This window comes from Trypanosoma melophagium (genome assembly GCF_022059095.1).
Source record: "Trypanosoma melophagium isolate St. Kilda chromosome Unknown ctg3segment0, whole genome shotgun sequence".
NCBI classification, from domain to species: Eukaryota; Euglenozoa; class Kinetoplastea; order Trypanosomatida; family Trypanosomatidae; genus Trypanosoma; species Trypanosoma melophagium.
This window is the reverse complement of record NW_027125162.1, coordinates 490,911-509,830: the sequence shown is the minus strand read 5'-3', so window position 1 is coordinate 509,830 and position 18,920 is coordinate 490,911. Positions and strand designations below refer to the sequence as shown.

At 39.4% G+C, this 18,920-nt stretch overlaps 7 protein-coding genes across 9 annotated transcripts; all 7 read left to right on the top strand.

Moving 5' to 3' along the window:
• Positions 1-81: 81 nt before the first annotated feature.
• On the top strand, positions 82-917 carry LSM04_006993 (uncharacterized protein; the record flags this gene model as incomplete). The annotated part of the gene is made up of 2 exons (XM_067337157.1): positions 82-130; positions 655-917. 2 exons carry the CDS (start codon positions 82-84, stop codon positions 915-917), a joined length of 312 nt encoding a protein of 103 aa, XP_067189890.1.
• A 2-nt stretch (positions 918-919) lies between these two features.
• LSM04_001316 (uncharacterized protein) lies at positions 920-1,288 on the top strand (the record flags this gene model as incomplete). Its single annotated transcript, XM_067337156.1, has 2 exons — positions 920-939; positions 1,006-1,288. The coding sequence occupies 2 exons, from the start codon at positions 920-922 to the stop codon at positions 1,286-1,288; spliced, it is 303 nt and encodes a 100-aa protein (XP_067189615.1).
• A 534-nt stretch (positions 1,289-1,822) lies between these two features.
• Positions 1,823-5,281, top strand: LSM04_002557 (the record flags this gene model as incomplete). 3 transcript variants are annotated; one of them, XM_067337153.1, is made up of 2 exons in its annotated part: positions 1,823-5,122; positions 5,184-5,228. In XM_067337153.1, 2 exons carry the CDS (start codon positions 1,823-1,825, stop codon positions 5,226-5,228), a joined length of 3,345 nt encoding a protein of 1,114 aa, XP_067189677.1. The 3 variants fall into 3 exon arrangements, with proteins under 3 accessions (XP_067189677.1, XP_067189679.1, XP_067189678.1); XM_067337155.1 differs by having other exon boundaries at positions 1,823-5,281; XM_067337154.1 differs by having other exon boundaries at positions 3,215-5,281.
• Positions 5,282-6,693: 1,412 nt separating this feature from the next.
• Positions 6,694-7,626, top strand: LSM04_003730 (uncharacterized protein; the record flags this gene model as incomplete). The annotated part of the gene is made up of 1 exon (XM_067337152.1): positions 6,694-7,626. One exon carries the CDS (start codon positions 6,694-6,696, stop codon positions 7,624-7,626), a length of 933 nt encoding a protein of 310 aa, XP_067189741.1.
• A 783-nt stretch (positions 7,627-8,409) lies between these two features.
• On the top strand, positions 8,410-11,811 carry LSM04_008201 (Protein kinase domain; the record flags this gene model as incomplete). The annotated part of the gene is made up of 1 exon (XM_067337151.1): positions 8,410-11,811. The coding sequence occupies one exon, from the start codon at positions 8,410-8,412 to the stop codon at positions 11,809-11,811; it is 3,402 nt and encodes a 1,133-aa protein (XP_067189953.1).
• Positions 11,812-13,007: 1,196 nt separating this feature from the next.
• LSM04_003642 (Mitochondrial substrate/solute carrier) lies at positions 13,008-13,916 on the top strand (the record flags this gene model as incomplete). Its single annotated transcript, XM_067337150.1, has 1 exon — positions 13,008-13,916. The coding sequence occupies one exon, from the start codon at positions 13,008-13,010 to the stop codon at positions 13,914-13,916; it is 909 nt and encodes a 302-aa protein (XP_067189734.1).
• Positions 13,917-14,914: 998 nt separating this feature from the next.
• Positions 14,915-17,200, top strand: LSM04_005010 (FCP1 homology domain; the record flags this gene model as incomplete). Its single annotated transcript, XM_067337149.1, has 1 exon — positions 14,915-17,200. One exon carries the CDS (start codon positions 14,915-14,917, stop codon positions 17,198-17,200), a length of 2,286 nt encoding a protein of 761 aa, XP_067189802.1.
• Between the last annotated feature and the right edge of the window lie 1,720 nt (positions 17,201-18,920).

Genomic DNA, 18,920 nt, shown 5'->3' with positions numbered 1-18,920 from the left:
TTCGTTGTTTTTCTGTTGTTGTTGTTGATGATGATGATGGATGATTTTGTTTTCTTTTTTCCTTTATTCCTTTGACGACATATGCTGCATGCTTCTTATATTGTTGATGTGATGCCTGTGAGCTCCTGCAGTTGTCTGTGTGTGTCTTTCTATCTGTCTCTCTGTGTATATGTGTGTGTCCTTCTGAAAGTGATTGTAGTTGACTGGTGTAACACGATAACGAAGAGTAAAGGAAAAGAAATAATTTAAAACACAAAAAAAAGAAAAAAAAGTGTGAGATGTCTTGCTCTTTTCTTTCTCTTGTTAAGAAACGTTTAATCAAAAAGTTAGTCAATTTTTTTTTTGTTCCTTATGGTACCTATCATCTGGTAGAATATTATCTTGGTTTCTTCACATGGGGATTTTCCCGAATTCTTTTTTTTCTTTCTCTCTCTCTCTCTGTTTCCCTTTTGGTGGTCGTTTTTTTTTTTCTCTTAGTCCCTTCCCCCGTTTATGAATTCAGTGTGATTAATTAGATATTTTTACTGCTGCATGCCAAACAAGAAGAATTAAAACAAGAAAAAAACGAAGTGGAGAAATCAGGTATGACGCACTGGGGACAGAATAAAAGGACGAATATGCAATGAAGTAGTAGTACTATTCCTCGATTCATAGACGAAGAGTTAGAAGAAGCGGATCGTTTGATTAGGCCGAGTAATCTTAATAGCTATAGTCTATTGGGTCCAGAGTACTATTGTCGTGCTGCTACAAATCAAGAGAGGAAATTCCAGGAATTTCAAGAGAAGCAAGAAGAAAAACAGGAATCCACATTATCTCGAGAAGTAATACTAGTTGCAGAACTTCAAGAGGCGAAGAATATTATTCATACCCTTATTTGGGATCGTGACACAATTATTGCTCGATATCAAGAGGTATAGCAATGTCTCTTACAACAAACTAGTACAATAAACATAAACGGGAGTGAGCTACAACTTCCTCGAGAGAAACTCGGGAACGTGAGGTCAGTATTGGTCTCTTGGAACAACGCCTCAAAGAGGCAGATTTGGAACGACAGTCATTACAACAAATAAAGGTTAAATATGAAGAAGTACAAATGGATGAACGTCAGTTAAATAACTGCATAATGAAATTGGAATGTGATGTAGCAACCGAGCGAGTTAAAAAGGAAACACTGATGTCGCAACTGGAAGAATCTCGACAACGTATGCTTGAAGAAGATTCTCGTTGGCGTGAAAGGTCTCAAAATGCAGAAGATCGTATTCGTGTTTTGGTAGAATTACAACAATAACAACAGCAACAAGCGCTTTTGATGCTTACTTCTTCTCGATGTGTTGCTGATAAGGAAGATCGTGATGAATCTAGTATTCTTTTGAATCGTGATGAGGACACTGCCCTCGTGAAGAAAAGCTCGGCGCTTGAAATGCGTTTGCAACTTCAATGTAATGATGAGCCTCAAGATGGAAAAATTTTCTATATTAGTGTAATAAATTTTTGAATTGGTCTTCAGTTGGACTTATTATTATTATTATTATTATTTTTTTTTTTTTTTTTTTTTTGTATTATCGTTTTTTTTTTCTTTTGTGCCGCTCAACACCTTTTCATCTTGGTGCTGTGGGTGTTCCCAGTTGCACACGGATTGATGTCAAGTAGTTTGTTTCACTCTCATTATCACTATTTTCTATTTTTTTCTTTCCTTTCTTTTTTATTATTTTTATTTCACTCATTGCAGCTGAGTCTGTGTGTTTGTGTGTGTGTGTGTGTGTGTGTGTTTAATAGAAAGAAAGAGATAGAGAGAGGGAGGAACTCTTTCAGTGCATTTGCAATGACCACACTTGAGAGCCGGATTGCGGCGTTATTATCTGTCTTGTCGGAGGGTGAAAATGCTGTGCAGTGTCCACTCGCTATCTTTGCACGCGGCCTGCGTGAGTCCTTCTGGGCACAAGTAAATCATACAAACGGTGGTTCGGGCGTTGGCAGCAGTAATATGAATAGCGACAGGAGCAAGAGCCCCAGCAATAGCAATAACAATGATAACAGTAACAACAAGAACCACCATACACCTGATTTAAGTGATGTGTTGGCGGAACGTTCCCTGGCGTTATTGCGGGAGGAGGAGGCGATATCAAGTGATGAGGCGGCCCTACGTGTGGCGTATGACAAATTACGTGCGGAGATGGCCCGAGTGGAGGCACAGCTGCAGTCGTTTGAGCGGCGGTCGCGGGAGTTGGCCCAACAGAAGGCGTTTTGTAAATTGGCGATGAATCTCCTCGTGACGGGCGAAGTGCCGGAGTTCCACGCGCCGGACGCGGAGTTTATGGTGGGCGCCCCCCGCGAGGACACCGACACAACACCAGAGAACGCTGCCAACACAGCAGTGGACGGGAGTGAGGCGGTGCCAGAAGTCGCCCCAATGAGTTCCGGCTCACCAAAGCGTACACGACGAAGTACACCGATTCCAAAACAACAACAACAGCAACAACAACAATCTAAACAACAACAACAACAGACAGGAAACGGGGGAACTCCAAGGAGTCAAGATTTATCTGCATCCGTAGAAAAGGATAACAATAATGGGAATGATGGTAGTATGGGGAGTAGAGATAGGAGTGCGCGGTACCAATTCGCAGCCGAAAGTGCATCCCCTTCATCACGTAATAGTAGTCGATCAAGTCCAACAGGAAGTGCTCTTTTAGCCATGTTACGTCTTCCTGATGTAAAGGAGACAACATTATTGCATGCACTTGAAAGTTTTGATGAACATTACCTTCGTAGACCTTCAAACTGGTCAAAAGAACAATTACAGGAGCTGGAGAAAGTTTTTATTGGTTTACTAAAGCATCTTCCACAACCACGTCCACCTATTCAACTTGCAGAACTACGTATACTTGGACATATTTTTCGTGCATCTGCAGGAAAAAATCATACCACATCTGATCTTGCAACATCTTCCACTCTTCCATCGCCATTCTCAAGATTGTCAGAATCTACTATTATTCCAATGTTGCATGCATTACTTCATGAGGGTCATGCTATTGCAACACTCACACGTCTCCTTCAAAGTGTTAATGATGACGTGAAATTCGAGGTACTAGAATGTCTTTCCCCTCTTATCATTAACCCAAATCCGCAGCATACACATTGCAACAGCAGTAAAAGCACTAACAGCAACAACAATACCAACGGCAACAACAATAATAATAATAATAATAATAATATGAATAACAGTGGTGGAACTGTATCAGATGCAAGAAAAGAATTTATTTCGGCTGGTGGACTTCAACCTTTAGTAAATATTGTGGCATCATGTACATCTGAGGCGGTGTTAGAGCGTTCACTTGTGCTTCTCTGGGGTCTTCTTGCCCGCAACGACGATGAGGCGAAAGTACGAGCGGAAGTTCGACGCCTTGGAGGACTACGGGCGGTGCTGGATTTACTTTATACAGACTCCATTCCCATTCTTGAGAATGTTGCCATGACGATTGGTTACATCACACGTGAGGAGACGGCGAAAATTGATATTCGTGAAGCAGGTGGACTTGAAAAGATTACCGCAACACTGCGACATCCGTATGAATCTATTCAAACAAAAATGGCAGGTGCCGTATGGAATTGCGCTAGTAACGCAGAAAACAGGGCGTATTTGCGACATATTGGTTGTATACCCGCCTTATTGGAATTGCTTAGCTCACCATATGAGTTTGTGCAAGAAAATGCAGCAGGAGCACTATGGAACCTTAGTGTTGATCCAGAAAATAAGACACAAATTCTTGATTATGGTGGAATTGCAGAACTTGCCCAATTAATTGCTAAGAGTACTAGCGTAAGTGTTGTAGAAAATGCCTCAGGAACACTTTGGAACTGTAGTGCTGCCGTAGAAACACGACCAGCTATTCGTAAAGCGGCTGCCATTCCAATTTTACTTGGGGTTCTAAACCGAAAAACTATTAAAGAACAACAACAGAATGACTCTTTAAGTGTTAAAGAACGTTCTTCAACTCTTCCTATAAGTGACAAGATACTTGATAATGTAGCTGGAACACTTCGTAATTGCGCTATTAATGACCAAAATAAACCAGCAATTCGTGAGGCTGGTGGTGTAGAATTGCTTCTTGGGAAACTTAAACAAGGAATTCTACAACAACCACTCTCTATTCCAATGCCAACACTTGATAAAATGGCATCTACATTGTGGATTCTTACTATTTCTCCAGAAATTAAACACAGTGTTCGACTAAGTGGTGGTATTCCATTATTAGCCAAAATACTTGAGGCATCCTCTGTTACGGCAGGAAAGAAGTCTTCAAACTCTATTTTGGTACAACTGACAATGAGTGTAAAGGAAAAGATTGTTGGTATTTTACGTAATTGTTCAACCGTTCAAGAAAATCGACCGGCTATGGTGTCTGCAGGAGTTGTACGAGCTTTAGTTCATGTGGTAGAGGATTGCTACGTTACAAATGATACCAAGACGAGTACCAAACAGTTATCCTCCACCTCCCATCAACAACAACAAGAACAACAACCATCTTTGCAACTTAAAGAGACTGTAGCATCTGCATTATGGTATCTTTCACGTGATGATAAGGTTGCCCCACGTGAAGAAGGTGGTCTTGAACTCCTTTGCCGTTTATTGCAAGAAGAAGATCAACCTTCTGTTGTCTTGGAACAAGCTGCAGGGGCACTCTCTTCACTTACTGTAAATAGTCAGGAAAATCGCATCAAATTACGTGAGTTTGGTGGACTTCAAGCACTTTTACGACTTATTGAAGTAAAAGCACCGTTGGCCTTCCCTCAGAATACGCGGAATAGCAATGGTGGGAAATCTGCTGTTTCTTCTACTGCTGTTGGACGTGCAATGGGTATTAGCGGGAATGGTTCCAGCAAGGTGGATGGTACTGTTTCACACACATATGCCGTATTGAACGCCCTTCTAGCCATCCGCAATAGCAGTTCCTCAAATGAGGAGAATCTCCGCTGCGTCGCTGAGTGGCGACACCAACAGGCCGGCGAGGGCACACCAACTTCATTCACATCATCAAGTTCAACCTCTCCCTTTACCGCATCCCTGTTGTATATCATACAGTACGGCTCAGAGGATTGTGCACGGGAGGCGGCACTCTGTGTGAAGAATCTCTGCGGTCACGCCAAGGCACTGGATTCGCTGCTGCAACAAGATGCCGTAGAAGTATTGGGTGGTCTTGCAGAACGAGGCTCGACCGATTCTGTGAGACGCGCAGCAGCAATGACATTGCACTCCCTTGCACGAGCGCAACGACGATAGAGATAAATATTCAAAAGAAAAATTGAAAGAGTATATTGGCTTCAAAGAGAAGAAGAAGCAAATAATAAAAAGAGTAAACGAGAAATATATATATATATATATATATATATATATATATAGAGAGAGAGAGAGAGAAAGAGAGAGAAAGAGAATTTTGCCAACGGTGTGGGGTGTTGAAGGATAAAGAAATGATGTTGGTGTACTTGTGTAGCAGAAAGAATGGTTTTAAAATGGTTTTATTATTATTATTTGGTGTTACTGTTGCTGATGCTTTTTTCTTTTAAATCTTTTTCTCCTAAAAAAAAAAATATTTCTGGTGATGGCATGATTGGAGTTAATAGGGGTACAGATACCTGTATTATTGCTTTTGTTTTTCAATTCTCTATTCTTCCAGTGCTGTAACAAAGGCGGAACATGTACCAAAAGAAAAAAAAATTAACCCTGGGTGCTGTCTTTTATGTTGGGCTATGAGTTGAATAAAAGTGTGTCACGTATTTCACTCTATTGTTGTATCACTCGTCTAGAGAGTATAGTAAAGCGGAAGGAAAAGAAATAAAAAACAAGAGAATGAAAAAAACTTTGCTCTTTGCTCCCTTGAACACAATAAACGAAGTCACACAACCATATTGTTTCATACAAGAATGAGAAAGGAAGGAAAAAAAAAAGTGCCGATAGATATTCAAGCAATGAAAGAAGAAAAAAAGAAGAAAAACTGAAGTGAAGTGAAGGAAATATGAGGAAACAATGAAACAAAAATGACAATGAAATCGATCTTTGGAATTGATAATGGGACGAAGAAATATATTTTGCATATAAAGCAATATAAGATGTTTCCGCACATTTGAACTTCTCTGAAATTTCGCTTAACCATCATATTTTAGTTTTTTCATCCGTTTTTCTTTTTCTCTTTTTTTGTTGTTGCGTCTCTAGTATTGGTTTTTGGTGTTATTATATACAAATATACGTATATATGTATGCCTTATGGTATACTAGTACGAACACATGAAAGCTGTTTCTTTCTCTCTTTTTTTTTGTTTTATCCTATGTGTATTTGTCTCTGTGTGTACGTGTGTCTTTTTTTTCTTCTTCTGATAAATATGATGTGTAGGGAAAAGAGGTTACTTCAACGAAGAAGAAGAACTGTCCAGACAACAACAGCGAGACTTCAATAAAGGACCTGCATAAAGATTGTTTTTTTTTTTTTTTTTGCGTTTTTATTTTTTTTTTGATGTTTTTACCGTTTTTCTTTCTATGATAATCTGTTCTTCTTTCTTTCTTTTATTTCTGATATATATATATATGATATATTTTGCGTGTGTATGTATTTGTGTTCATCCTCTCTTCCAGGAAATTCCCTCCTCTCATTAGTAAAATACGTACACGCGCATACAAGTCAGAAGAATCATTCCCATATGACGTCCGTTGATCTCGACACACTCAGTTCAATCAGCAGTATAAGTAATGCCGGTATTTCACCGCTCTTTGTAACTCTTGACGCTGACGCCCCATTGCCATCAAAAGACTATGTGCGCTTTGTTGCTCTAAGTGGGTCAAATGGTACAGGCAGTACAAGAAAAAAGTCCCATGATGGGGTTTCTAACGTCAACAATTTGGCAAATGACGTAAAAGGTGTAAATAATGAAGGCGATGGTTCTGTGGTGCGGCGTGACTTTGCGGTGCATATGCGTGGGGCGCGTTTATGCCGTTTATTGGAGAAGATGCTGGATGCTGCTGATCTGCAGATTGGTGCATCACTCTCTGATACCGATGATGTGAAATGCATGAATAAGTCAAAAAAAGGAAAGAATGTAGCAGAAATTCTCCCACCTGTTGTACTGCCACATGCGACGGAAAGAGGTTGTAATGCACTTTTCTTTTACTTGGAAATGATTACAACACGAATGCCAACAGTATTGAGTAAACCACTACGGGCTCCATTAGAGGAACTTGTACAGCCATGGGAAATGAAATTTCTTCTTTGTAACTGTATGGATAAAACCACCAGTCATTCCATTGCACAGCAAATTAGTAACGTCCACGCTGAAATGAAGAAAGGTAATGATGATGAATTTGATACTAGTGCGAGTTACTATAGTGTTATTCTTAATCGAGCCCCTCAATCACTAGATTTATTGTTAGAAGTTGCAATGTTAAGTGACTTTCTTCTTGTAGAGTCCTTAAGGCAACTAACCTGTTCTTTTCTCGCATCTCTCGCATTGAATGCCTCTTCGGAGAGTGAACTGTTGCGTCTCTGTGGGTTGCAACGAGCACTCACAGAGGAGGAATTGGATCCGGTATACGCACAGTTTCCCTTTCTACGCCCTGAAAATGTTTCTGAGTTATGAGCGAAAATATTGAACAACAAGCGATAAAAAAAAGAAAGGAAAGAAAGAATACAGTGGGAAAAGAAAAAAAAAACTATACTCTGTCATGTGTATTGGTGTTTCTTGATATCTTAGTGTGTGATTCTAGAAGAATCAACACTAATAAATTATGTCTGCTCCCTTTTTTAGCTATTTTCTCTTTATCGTGTGATATTCCCATATATTTTTGCACTTTTTTTTCGCCTGAAGAAACTACAAAAAAAAAAGAACAAATGGAGAAAATTGCTACGTCAAGAAGATAACGAATATGATATGATTTCGACTATGAGTATATATCGTTATGCGGCGAATTGTTATACTCTTTTCCCTTCTTGTCGTTCAAAGCCAAGCCTTTTTTTTTTGTATTGCTATCTAACTACCCTCTAAAAAAAGTCTAATCTGTGATAACGGTGTTATAATTTTTTTTAAGTACTGTATTTTTGTTTTCTTTTTGGTTTTGCCTTTTCTCTGCACTATTCCTTCTTTTTTTATTGCTGCTTTCTCATCTCTAAGGGCTTTATTAGAATTTGTAGTATTCCTTGTATAACCCAAAAACACAGCGAAAAAAGAAATAGTAAGGAGCGAAAGGAAACCACAAGAAGAGTAAGACGAACGAGAAAGCAACGAAGCATCAGAAAGAAAAACAAGGGGACTTAAAAACGAAATAAACAAAAAGAGAAGGAAAGGGAAAGGAATATCGATACAAGAGAAACAAAAAAAAAAACACAATCACCTACACACATACACTATATATATATATATACGATGAGTGATACAGAGTACGAGGAGCATATGGGAACACCGCCGTATCGCCAGCGGCCCACCACCTCCAGCACCGAAGCTAACGGTGAAGATGACGAGGAGGACGACGAGGACACACTCAACAGCAGCACTTCAACGGCAGGACCACCGGGATCAAGGCGCACAGGACGATACAGACATCTCCCGTGGGAGACAGGCTCTAATACAAGCTGCAGTTCACCAGGGAGTTCCACACAGCGTACCTATTATCATCAACGTGGTGGGACGTCAAAGCGGACGGGTAGATATCATGAGATGTTTGCAGGAAACCGAAATCCATCTAATAATCGTCGAAGTCTCAGTAATGCTAGTACGGTGGCAAGCCTTATGGGTAGTGTACCAGAGTGGAGTCGATCATTTTGTTTATTTAATCCAGTTCGAACAGGTGCTGGTTCGAGACATTCACTTTGTTTTAGTCATCAACTCTTTTTTACAGGAAAAAATGCTACACATACTGGTGGGAGTGCATCTCCACCATCAACGGCATCACCATCTGGGCAAGGTATATCAACAGGTGCTGATCCTCACCGTTCTTCTGTTTCTTTCGGTGCATCACTTAATCTTGCTGTTGGATCTAATCAAGCAGGTGCTGATCCTAGCCGAAGTATGAGTGCAATTTTTGTAAGTGGACAATTACATTCTCCTTCATTGTCTGCAAGCCCTTTACTGGGTGGGCACTGGGGTGGATGGCAATCGCTATTGACGAATGCCCCAACGAGTCCAACAACAGCAGCATCTTTTGCTATGGGAGGTGCTGCAAGATTACATGGAAAAGCAGGTATGGTAAATGTTTCACCTGCACAAAGAGAATTACCAATGCTTTTACAAACACTTTGTTGTTACCTAAGCCTTACAGGATCTCCTATTATTAGCAGTAATACGAACCCTCCTGTAGATGCACGTAAAGGTCCACTTATTGGTGTAGGTGGATTTGCAAAAGTATTCGCTGGTGTGGACTGTGTTACTGGAAGACTAATAGCTATTAAAGAAATTAATATTGCAGAAGTGAATGATCTTGCAGCATTAAATGCTATTGGAAAAGAATTTGGACTACTTAAATCATTAAGGCATCCAAATATTGTTTCTTATCAACTTTTTGAACACAGTGCTTCACAAAAAGTATGTCGAATTGTAATGGAACTTCTTACTGGAGGTTCAACATTGGCTTTATTGGAAAGATATGGACCATTACGAGAAACTATATTACGTAGATTTGCTCGTCACTTATTACAAGCCATAGCATTTATTCATAAAGAAGGTATATCTCATCGTGATATTAAACCTGCTAACATACTAGTAAGCCATGATGGTGTTGTGAAACTTTGTGATTTTGGATGTAGTAAACGCGTTAATGAATTGAGTAAATCAACAAGTTGTGTTATTGGAACTCCATTATATATGGCGCCTGAATTTATTAGGGGTGAGGCAAATCATAAATCTGATATTTGGTCTATGGCTTGTTCACTTTTTGAGTTAGCAACAGGATTACTCCCGTGGCATCATGCCGGAGTTCGTGATAATCTCCCACTTATGTTTTATATTACTACTACAAGTGAAACACCACTTGTACTCTCTCCACAGAGCGAAACACAAAACTTCAGTCCAGAGTTTATGGATTTTATGGGACAATGTTTCATTCGAAACGTGGATCGACGACCGGAGGCAGCAGAATTATTAAATCACCCGTGGATTACTGGTAAACGTCTGAATACACCAGAAGTCTCTTCTCCCATGTTGGGAGGAAACTTCAGTCAAAGTTTACAGTCATTGTCAGGTACGCTGGATGAAGAAGTTCTGTGTCAGCATGAACTAGAGGATGTAGCAGCTAATATTTCTGTTGAAATGTGTAGTAATTGGTTGGGAACTAATAATACAACTCTATTTTCATCATCGCCAGCACTACCAGTGGTCCCTCGCCCACAGGAACAACAACAAGAACCACAACAACCACAACAACCACAACCACAACCACAACCAATGGAAGTAGCTGGAAAACATGATGAACTTTTGCCACATGCACTTGAATATTACCAATTAGATTCACAGGTAACGACAACGAACAGTGGTTGTCCTAGTCCTGCGGTGAGTTCACGTTGTGGAGGAGGATTTCCTATAAGTCCAACCGTTTCTCTGGATGCGGCACTACATGATAACTTCAGTTATACAGTTCCATTAGGATCATCTGCTGGATGTTTTGTACTTCCATCATGTAATTCACCAGCCACGCCACTTGCAGCTCCACAGTATTTACGCATTAATCCCGATGGAAACCTTGACTTTGCCGTTGCTGAAGAAGATTTAGTGGAAATGGGACCTGACGGAGATGAACTTTTTGCAAGTTCTTACAGACATCAATTCAACCGTACACCCAGTTTCAGTCTTGCCTTTGGAACTGGTTCTCCTATTGGGACTGGTGGAAATATGTTACAGCCGCCATCTTCACAGCAGAATCACCCCCATATGAGCAGTAATAATAATAATAATAATAATAATAATAATAATAATAATAATCTTTCTTTGGGACGCAGTCCAGCTGGACGACGTAATCAACGTGTCTCTATGGTACGTGATCAAAGTCTCTCACTAATTTCTGGATCTTCTTTTGCCTCCCGTGGTGTGTCTCCATCCCGCCGCTCACAGGCTGCTTCAACAGCCTCTTTAACGACATCACAACAACTTCCAACTTTGTTAATGATGGCTGGTTCATCATCTTTTCAACCAGGTGCCTCTACACATCACAGTAGTGACGACGCTATAGCAGATAAACAAGGAATTGCATTATCTGCCTCTACGGCTTCACGTTTTCCAGATGGTGTCAAGCTTGATGGAAGTGGACGTTTGCATATGTCACTTTCTGTACCTGCTGGAACACCTGAGCGTTCTGTTAATATTGCGCTTAGTATCGATCCAGAAGATGTGCATTGCAAAATGATTGATCAACGCCCAAGTTACGTGGTTGCACTTAGTGAGGACGTTAAAACACAACTTACAGCAAAAATGTATGAGTTGGCATCTAGTGAATCCAGTAGCCCTCGAAAAGGTAATAGAAGTGAACTGACACAAGATACTCGTCGTGACTTTTCTCGCAGTACACATGGGGCTAGTAGTATATCTGCCTCACCTAAATGTGTATCACCATCTATTTCACCTGCACGTCGTTCATTCGGTACTGTACCGTACATGCGATGTTCTCCACGACAAAAACGAGGAAGTGTTGGTAGTCGTGGTGGAGGTAGTAGAACTGGTGGAACTGGTACTGGAATGCATGGAGGCCGCAATACTAATAATAGTAGTCCAGCTGGCTCAATTATATCTGTGGCACATTCATCATCAAATGGAGGTGGGAAGACGCCACCCTATTCGTAGCATTACACATCCAGAAAGTAGTATTTGTGGCTCGTTGTTATTGTTATTGTTTTTTTTTTTTTTGCGAATATGGGTGAGGTGATAAGAAGTCCCATAAAAGTATGTATTTATGTAGTTATGACTTTTTATTTTGCTATTTCCCTTTATTTGCCGGGGATGCAAAAAAAGAAAAATTGAATAAAAACAAGATGAAAAACGAAAAAAAAAATGAACGATATATGAGAATATATTGTCATTTTATATTTACAATTGCTATTTCCTCTTTCTCATAGAAAACAAAAGGGAATGTAAAGGGAGTGATACGTACTTGCTTCTTCTTTATATAAATTTCTATTTAAATAAATAAATAAATATATATATATATATATGTATACATTAATGCGGAATTATATATTGTAGGTACATAATTAAATATACGAAGAGTTTTAGTGTGACAAATGTGTTATGTACATTTTTACCTCTCTTCTATTTTGGCTTGCCAGTTGTTCATCGTTATGGCAAACCTTGCGTGTAGCCTTTTTTATTTTACTGCTGGTATACAGAAACATCTACTACGAAAATTGCTTGGACATTATCTATAATGGACGAGTAGAAGAAGAACGATGTGAAAATAATTTAAAAACGGTACAATTAGAAGTACTTCCTTTACTGGTAGTTGATATTCTATAATGAAAACAAGAAAAAAAGATTTTCATTCTTCATATAATTATATATATATATATATATATATATATATATATATATATTGTTAATTTTATGATTGTTGTTTGTTTTTTGCCTATGTGTGGCAGAGGTAGGGGGAGAGTGTGTGTGTGAACTTTTGACTGTCTCGCTCTACATATGTTTTTCCGTTCATTTTGCTTTTCTACCGTGAGGTTTTCTTTTTTTTTTCACTCCTATTCAGAAACCATTTCTCTCTGTGGTTGGTTTATCACGGTAGGATTACGCACTCTTTGCTTGAGCAATTTTGTTACCTTTTTTTTGTATTATTTTTCCCTATATGTTTCTTTTTTCTCTTTTGTAGGGTCATTATTTTTTTATTTTTTTTTTGGCTCCTTCTCTTTTCTTTTTGTTTCTTCTTTAGATAAAGTTGAAATTGTGCGTTGACACAAACCATATCACGTGTCAGGTAATATTTCACCCACCCACACCTACACACACACACATACACACACTTCTATCTGGATATTACAACAATGGAATCTTTTGTTGCCGGTGCCGCAGCGGGTCTCGTAGTGGATCTTACGCTCTATCCTATTGATACCATTAAAACTCGTCTGCAGTCAAAACACGGTTTTCATAACGCAGGCGGGTTTCGTGGTATTTATCGTGGTCTTAGTGCTGTTGCTGTTGGTTCTGTGCCCGGTGGGGCGGCGTTTTTTTTTTGTTATGATCTTACTAAAAGAGGATTATTGGGATACGGTAGCCGCAGTGGGGAGGAACCGACGGCGATGTGGCGTTTTACTTCACAAGCTCTTGCTGCGATGGCTGGGGAAACGGCAGCGTGTTTAACACGTGTACCTACGGAAATGGTAAAACAGCAACTTCAGGCAGGTCATCACAATAGTTTAGATCGTGCTTTTATACATATTACACATCATATACCAGCAGATGCTCCACCTGAAACAGTTCCCAAGAGAATACTTTGGCGTGGCCTTCCCTCTCTTTTTATGGGAATGCCGATTATGCTATTACGTGAATTACCCTTTGCTGTGGTGCAAATGTCATGTTATGAAGCGCTTAAGGTATCTCTTCGAACGGAAGAACGTCCACAATTTCTTCCGCTTTGCGGGGCATTAAGCGGTGGAATAGCTGCATTTGTTACAACACCATTGGATGTACTTAAAACACGCATCATGCTTGGACAAGTTGGTCATACACAAGGAAACACCACAAATCCCCCACTTCGTGGTATCGCCGTTGTACGTGCCGCTTTCCATGAATTACTGCATGAGTCCCCGCGGGCGACGGACAAGTGGGGACCGGCGCAGCGTTTTTTTCGCGGAGTTGTACCGCGAGTAATGTGGATTTCAATAGGCGGAAGTGTTTTCTTTACAACGTATGAGACCGTACGCCGTGGTTATCGCGCCATTACTACACTATAGTCTATGGACTGAGACAATCATATGAAATGCAGCACTTTTTTGCATTTATAGAGCTATACTGTAAAATCATACAGGTGAGAACATATGATGCGGAGCAATGGTGGTATTACATCACTCCTGAGAAAAGGACTATATGGAACCGTTAAAAGGCGGAAAGAAAAAGGAGAGTTTTATTATCATTATTATTATTATTATTATTATTATTATTAAATATGTGTCTGTGTTTGCCCTTGTTTGTGTCTGCATGTGATGAGGGGTGGTGAAGGAATGGAGCGGCAGTGTAAAACCATGGGAGCCGTCCACTCGAAAGAGATTGGGGTAACTCTGGTTTGTATTTTAATTTCTAAAAATGAACAAAGGAAACAGCAACAGCAAAATAAAAATTAAATTGTATTATTCCGCAAACTAAAAAGAAAGAAGAGTGCAAAAATGTTGTACATGCTCTGTTTCCATATATATATAATCATCACTGCTACCATTGTAATAGTACCTATCACGGGGTATAGAGTGTTCTCTTTATTCGTTGTAATTGTGACACGCATTTCCCCCATGGTTAAGGATAAAATTGAAGAAGAAAAGAAAAAGAGATCATTTTAAATCGAGTTATCTCTCGGGGTTTGAGGGTGTGGGGGACGGGGGAGTATGTAATCTGTAACGTATAATATAAGTTTCTTCATACATACATATATACATATATATATATATATATATATATATAACATTGGGTCTAATTTTCTATATGCCCCAAACGCTTTTCTACTTCATTATTGTTATTGTTTTCCTCTTATTTTTCCCCATATATATGTGGGAAGTTTCTTTTTTTTTAATCATCTTATTTATTTTTCTTTGTTACATGTTTTTTTCTTTTTTTTTCTTCTTTTTAAAGCGCCTATCCAAAGAGAAAAAAGTGGTAGGGAAGCTCATAGTACGTCTGAGATAGACCGGGGAGATTTCCCAACCAACAAAAAAAAAAGAGGCGATAACCCCAAAGTACGCCAATGGCCGGCGGTAGTAGTGAAAATGATGATGATAACTCCAACCCTGTCAATCACCAACAGTATCAACATCAATACAGTTCTCATCGAGGACAGATGCATGTGGGATCATTGTCGTCTAGTTCGCAACATGATGCGGGTGTGACGGAAAATGTGCAACAGATATCTGCCATTTCATTCTCTTCTGTACAACAAGTGCGGAATGCTGCATCTGACTTTCATCAATCCCAGCATGAGCAGCGTCAGCATCATCATAGTCGTCCGCATTCGCATGTGCGGCGAGATTTCATAGGTGTGTCTTCCTCTACGGAGCATCGCGGGGCACGAGTTACAACGAACGTATTAAACATTCATTCAAGTTCACCTTCTGTTGTGACTCTACCAACACTAGGCTTTACAGGCAGTTCGCATACTTTGTTAGCTCGTCGTGAGTCGGAGTCTCAGACATTAATGGTGCATACAGATTTGCACACATCGTCTCTCTTACACACTGGTAGAACCCAAGGTGAGCAAGGAGGAAATGCTAGAAGAGAAAGATCAACTACGTCGTTGGGACAAAGACCCCTTTCTACGTTTCCTAGTAATTCCTCTCAACCACAAGAACAACAACGTTTATTTGGAGTTGTGTACCATGAACAATCTGGAAGAGGAAACAGTGGGGAAACGATTAGAACGAGACGGCACGGTATTTTTGATGATACTTCCCATATTTCGGGCGGAAATACTGATTCTACAGAAGTTCATTATGTGCGTAATGTGAATCATCAAAGAGTTCAATATCCGCAGCAACAACAACAACAACAACAACAACAACAACGACAACAATATAGTGAAGAGTGGCACTCACATTCTAGGCCTAGAAGGAATATTGTACAAAATCTCTTTCCTAGTGTTTCCCAGTCGGGCGATCAGCAATGGGCTCATTCTCGTCCTTCTTCTTTACCCCAGTCAACTCATCCATTGAGTAGTAGAAGAACAACATCAGGAATACCAGTTTGTAGAAGGGGTAGAAGCCCTTACAACTATAATAATCGCCGTCGTGGATCTACCGGCGATATAATCCCTAGTGTTCAACTAGGAATGATAACAGTAAGAAGGAACACAAGAGTGTCTTCTACCCCTGTAGCACCCAGGATCTCTGAACAAGCTATGATGACATCTACAACAAGTCCTGGAAGAACGGAATGGAGTCAGCATCCACAACAACCACATCCACAGCAACAAACTCAAAAAATGGTTACTCGAGATCCCCCTTCAGCCACACCAAGTACTGGGAGACTTTCCTCTGAAGGTTTACCTTTAAGCACTACATCACCAAATTTTTCTTCAGAACCCTCTGCTCAGCAAACGACAATGAGTACAAGTGAGATAGTCGTTTCTAATTTACTTCCTCCGCAACGTCCAGAACATGTTGGTCGAGCCACGTGTTGTTTGGATCTTGATGATACACTAGTTCACACTTTCGTAAGACGCCCATATTGGTGGGATCCGGCAAACAATCCACGCCATTTTGAGATAGATGTTGATTCTTCCCCATCCTCTGAAGAAGAAAATGATGTTGTCCACTATTCAATCCTTACGTATAACAGTAGTGGTGGTGCTAGTCCTCTCTCTCCATCAGAGCAGGAGTGGTCTGAAATGGGCATTAGTGGTCAAATGTCACCTCATCATAATTATCAACAGCAATGGCAACAGAACCAGCAGCAGCAGCAGCAGCAGCAGCAACAGCAGCAACGACAGGAAAGTGAATTACAGTTACGGCCTCGTGAGAGACTTTATGTTTGTATTCGTCCTTATGCGGAAGAACTTATTCGTTCTTGCCTAGCAATATTTGAAGTGGTTTTCTTCACCACAGGAACAGAGGAGTACGCCCAGCAAATCTTCGATCGTGTAGATCCAGAACGTTCTGCTTATAGACTCTACCGACATCATTGCACAAAACTCGGAGAAAGTAATTTCAAGAAGGACCTTTCACTTCTGGGTCGCCCATTGGATCGTGTGGTTTTATTTGACGATCGTGGTCCAGAAGTAAGTTTTCAATCGCGTAACGTCCTCTTTTGTGAACCTTTTGTTCTTGAAGATGTTGACGATGTCTACGATCGTGTTACAAACGATGATGATTTACTTGGATATATTCCGTTTCTCGAAACACTTGGGAGACTTCCTGGACCGATGATGTTGGTGGCTTTGTTTGAATATCAAACGGTGATGAGTTCGCGGATGAACATAGAAATGCAAAATTACTTAAACCAACAATTAGGAGCTAATGCTCAGAATCAGAGAAGTTGATAAGATGTGGGGGATGGCTGTTAATTAGACTACTCAATGTATATGGAATAGGAGAGTGAGAATAAGATTTTGATATAAAATCAATATTACCCGAACAGCAGGGAATCGACGCAGCGGAATAAGCAAACAAACGAATAAACTTAAGAAAAGAAAAGAAATGGTGCAAAAAAGAATTAATTAAGGAAGTAAAAACAGAGATAATGTACTTTTGTTGTCTGTGAGGGACGGACATAATGAGCAGGGATTTCAGTATGCATGATTCCATTTATCAATAAGCAACAATAATGATAATGGAAGAATAGTATCATATCCATATTTTTGGTTTTTGATTTTTGTATGTATTTGTTTTTGTCATAATATGTGTTTTTCTTATGAAAACGGGAATTGGGGAACGACGAGTCAGTTAAGAGAACAGATATTTGAAAAGAAAAAGAACAAAAAATACATGATATACACACAGGTGTATACAGGCATTTTCTGTGCCTTACGCTCAGATTGGTTTGATCTCTATGATGATTACTGTATGTCCTCTCTGTTTGTCTTTGTGTATGTCTTGCTCTTGTGTTTGATGTTTATTTGTTTTCGTATTAGGACTCTCTTCCTTAATTCTCTACGCTGTCCTTTATTTTCCTACTGGTTTTCGTTTTATTGTATGTATACGTGTATGGATATGTTTTTGTTTGTTGAGGTTAAATGTGTGGTGCAGACTTGTTTTTTTTTTTTTTTCTCACCAAGGTGCCGAGTTTGATGGAGTGAGAAGGGTAGTGAGGGTAGAGAGTAAATTCATATTGCCTTCTGTTAGGAGACAGATAGATGGTACTGGTTTTATTTTGTCCATTACACTGTTATTATTGTTATTATTATTAATTTAATTTCTGCCTGTGGTGAGGAAGTGGTAGAGGGGGATACATTATCTTATGTATTGGTTTTCTCTATCAGTCTCGCTCTGTATGTATGTTTGTGTGTGTGTGTTTGGCGTGATTGAAGAAGAAATGATAGAAGATGAAAATGGGGATGGAGAAAGGGAACTTATTTGGTTATTATTGTTATTACTGCGTTTTTTTTTTTTTTTTTGTGCATTTGTCTGTGTACTTGTTTCTCTCAGCATTTCCTTACTCCACGAGGTTGCGGGCAACAAAAAAAAAATTCTTTTATTTTTCGCACGGCTATACACCGGCGTATTATATATATATATATATATATATATATATATATATATATATATATATATATATATATGGGATATCTTTTGATTTTATTGACCTTCACAGTTGTTTCATGTGGGATTTGTCATTATCTTTACCCTACTAACCTTTCTTTTTTTTTTCTTATTCACTATTTTTGTCATTATTGACTTGTATTTACTTTTACCTTACCATTTCCTCTATCAACTTTTTTTTTCACTGTTTATTTTATTTTTATGTATTAGCCACTTAGCGTGGGTTTCTTTTATGCTTCTCTGTGTTTTCTGTTACTCTTTTTTCTTTTGTCTCGTAAGCTATTTACTTATTTTTTGTGCTTGTCAAACAGTTGATAACTGACATGGTGTATGTCTCTTACTCATATAGCTTGTCAGTTGGGGGTCTTCACAAATGCCAGAGATGTGGCTTTTTGGAAAAATGAGGGGGGAAAGAAATAAAGAGGGGGAAGAGATGAAAAAAAGAAAAGAGCACAACGTGTGTGTTGTTAATATTCCCTCGTCTAATTGTGGTTCGGATGT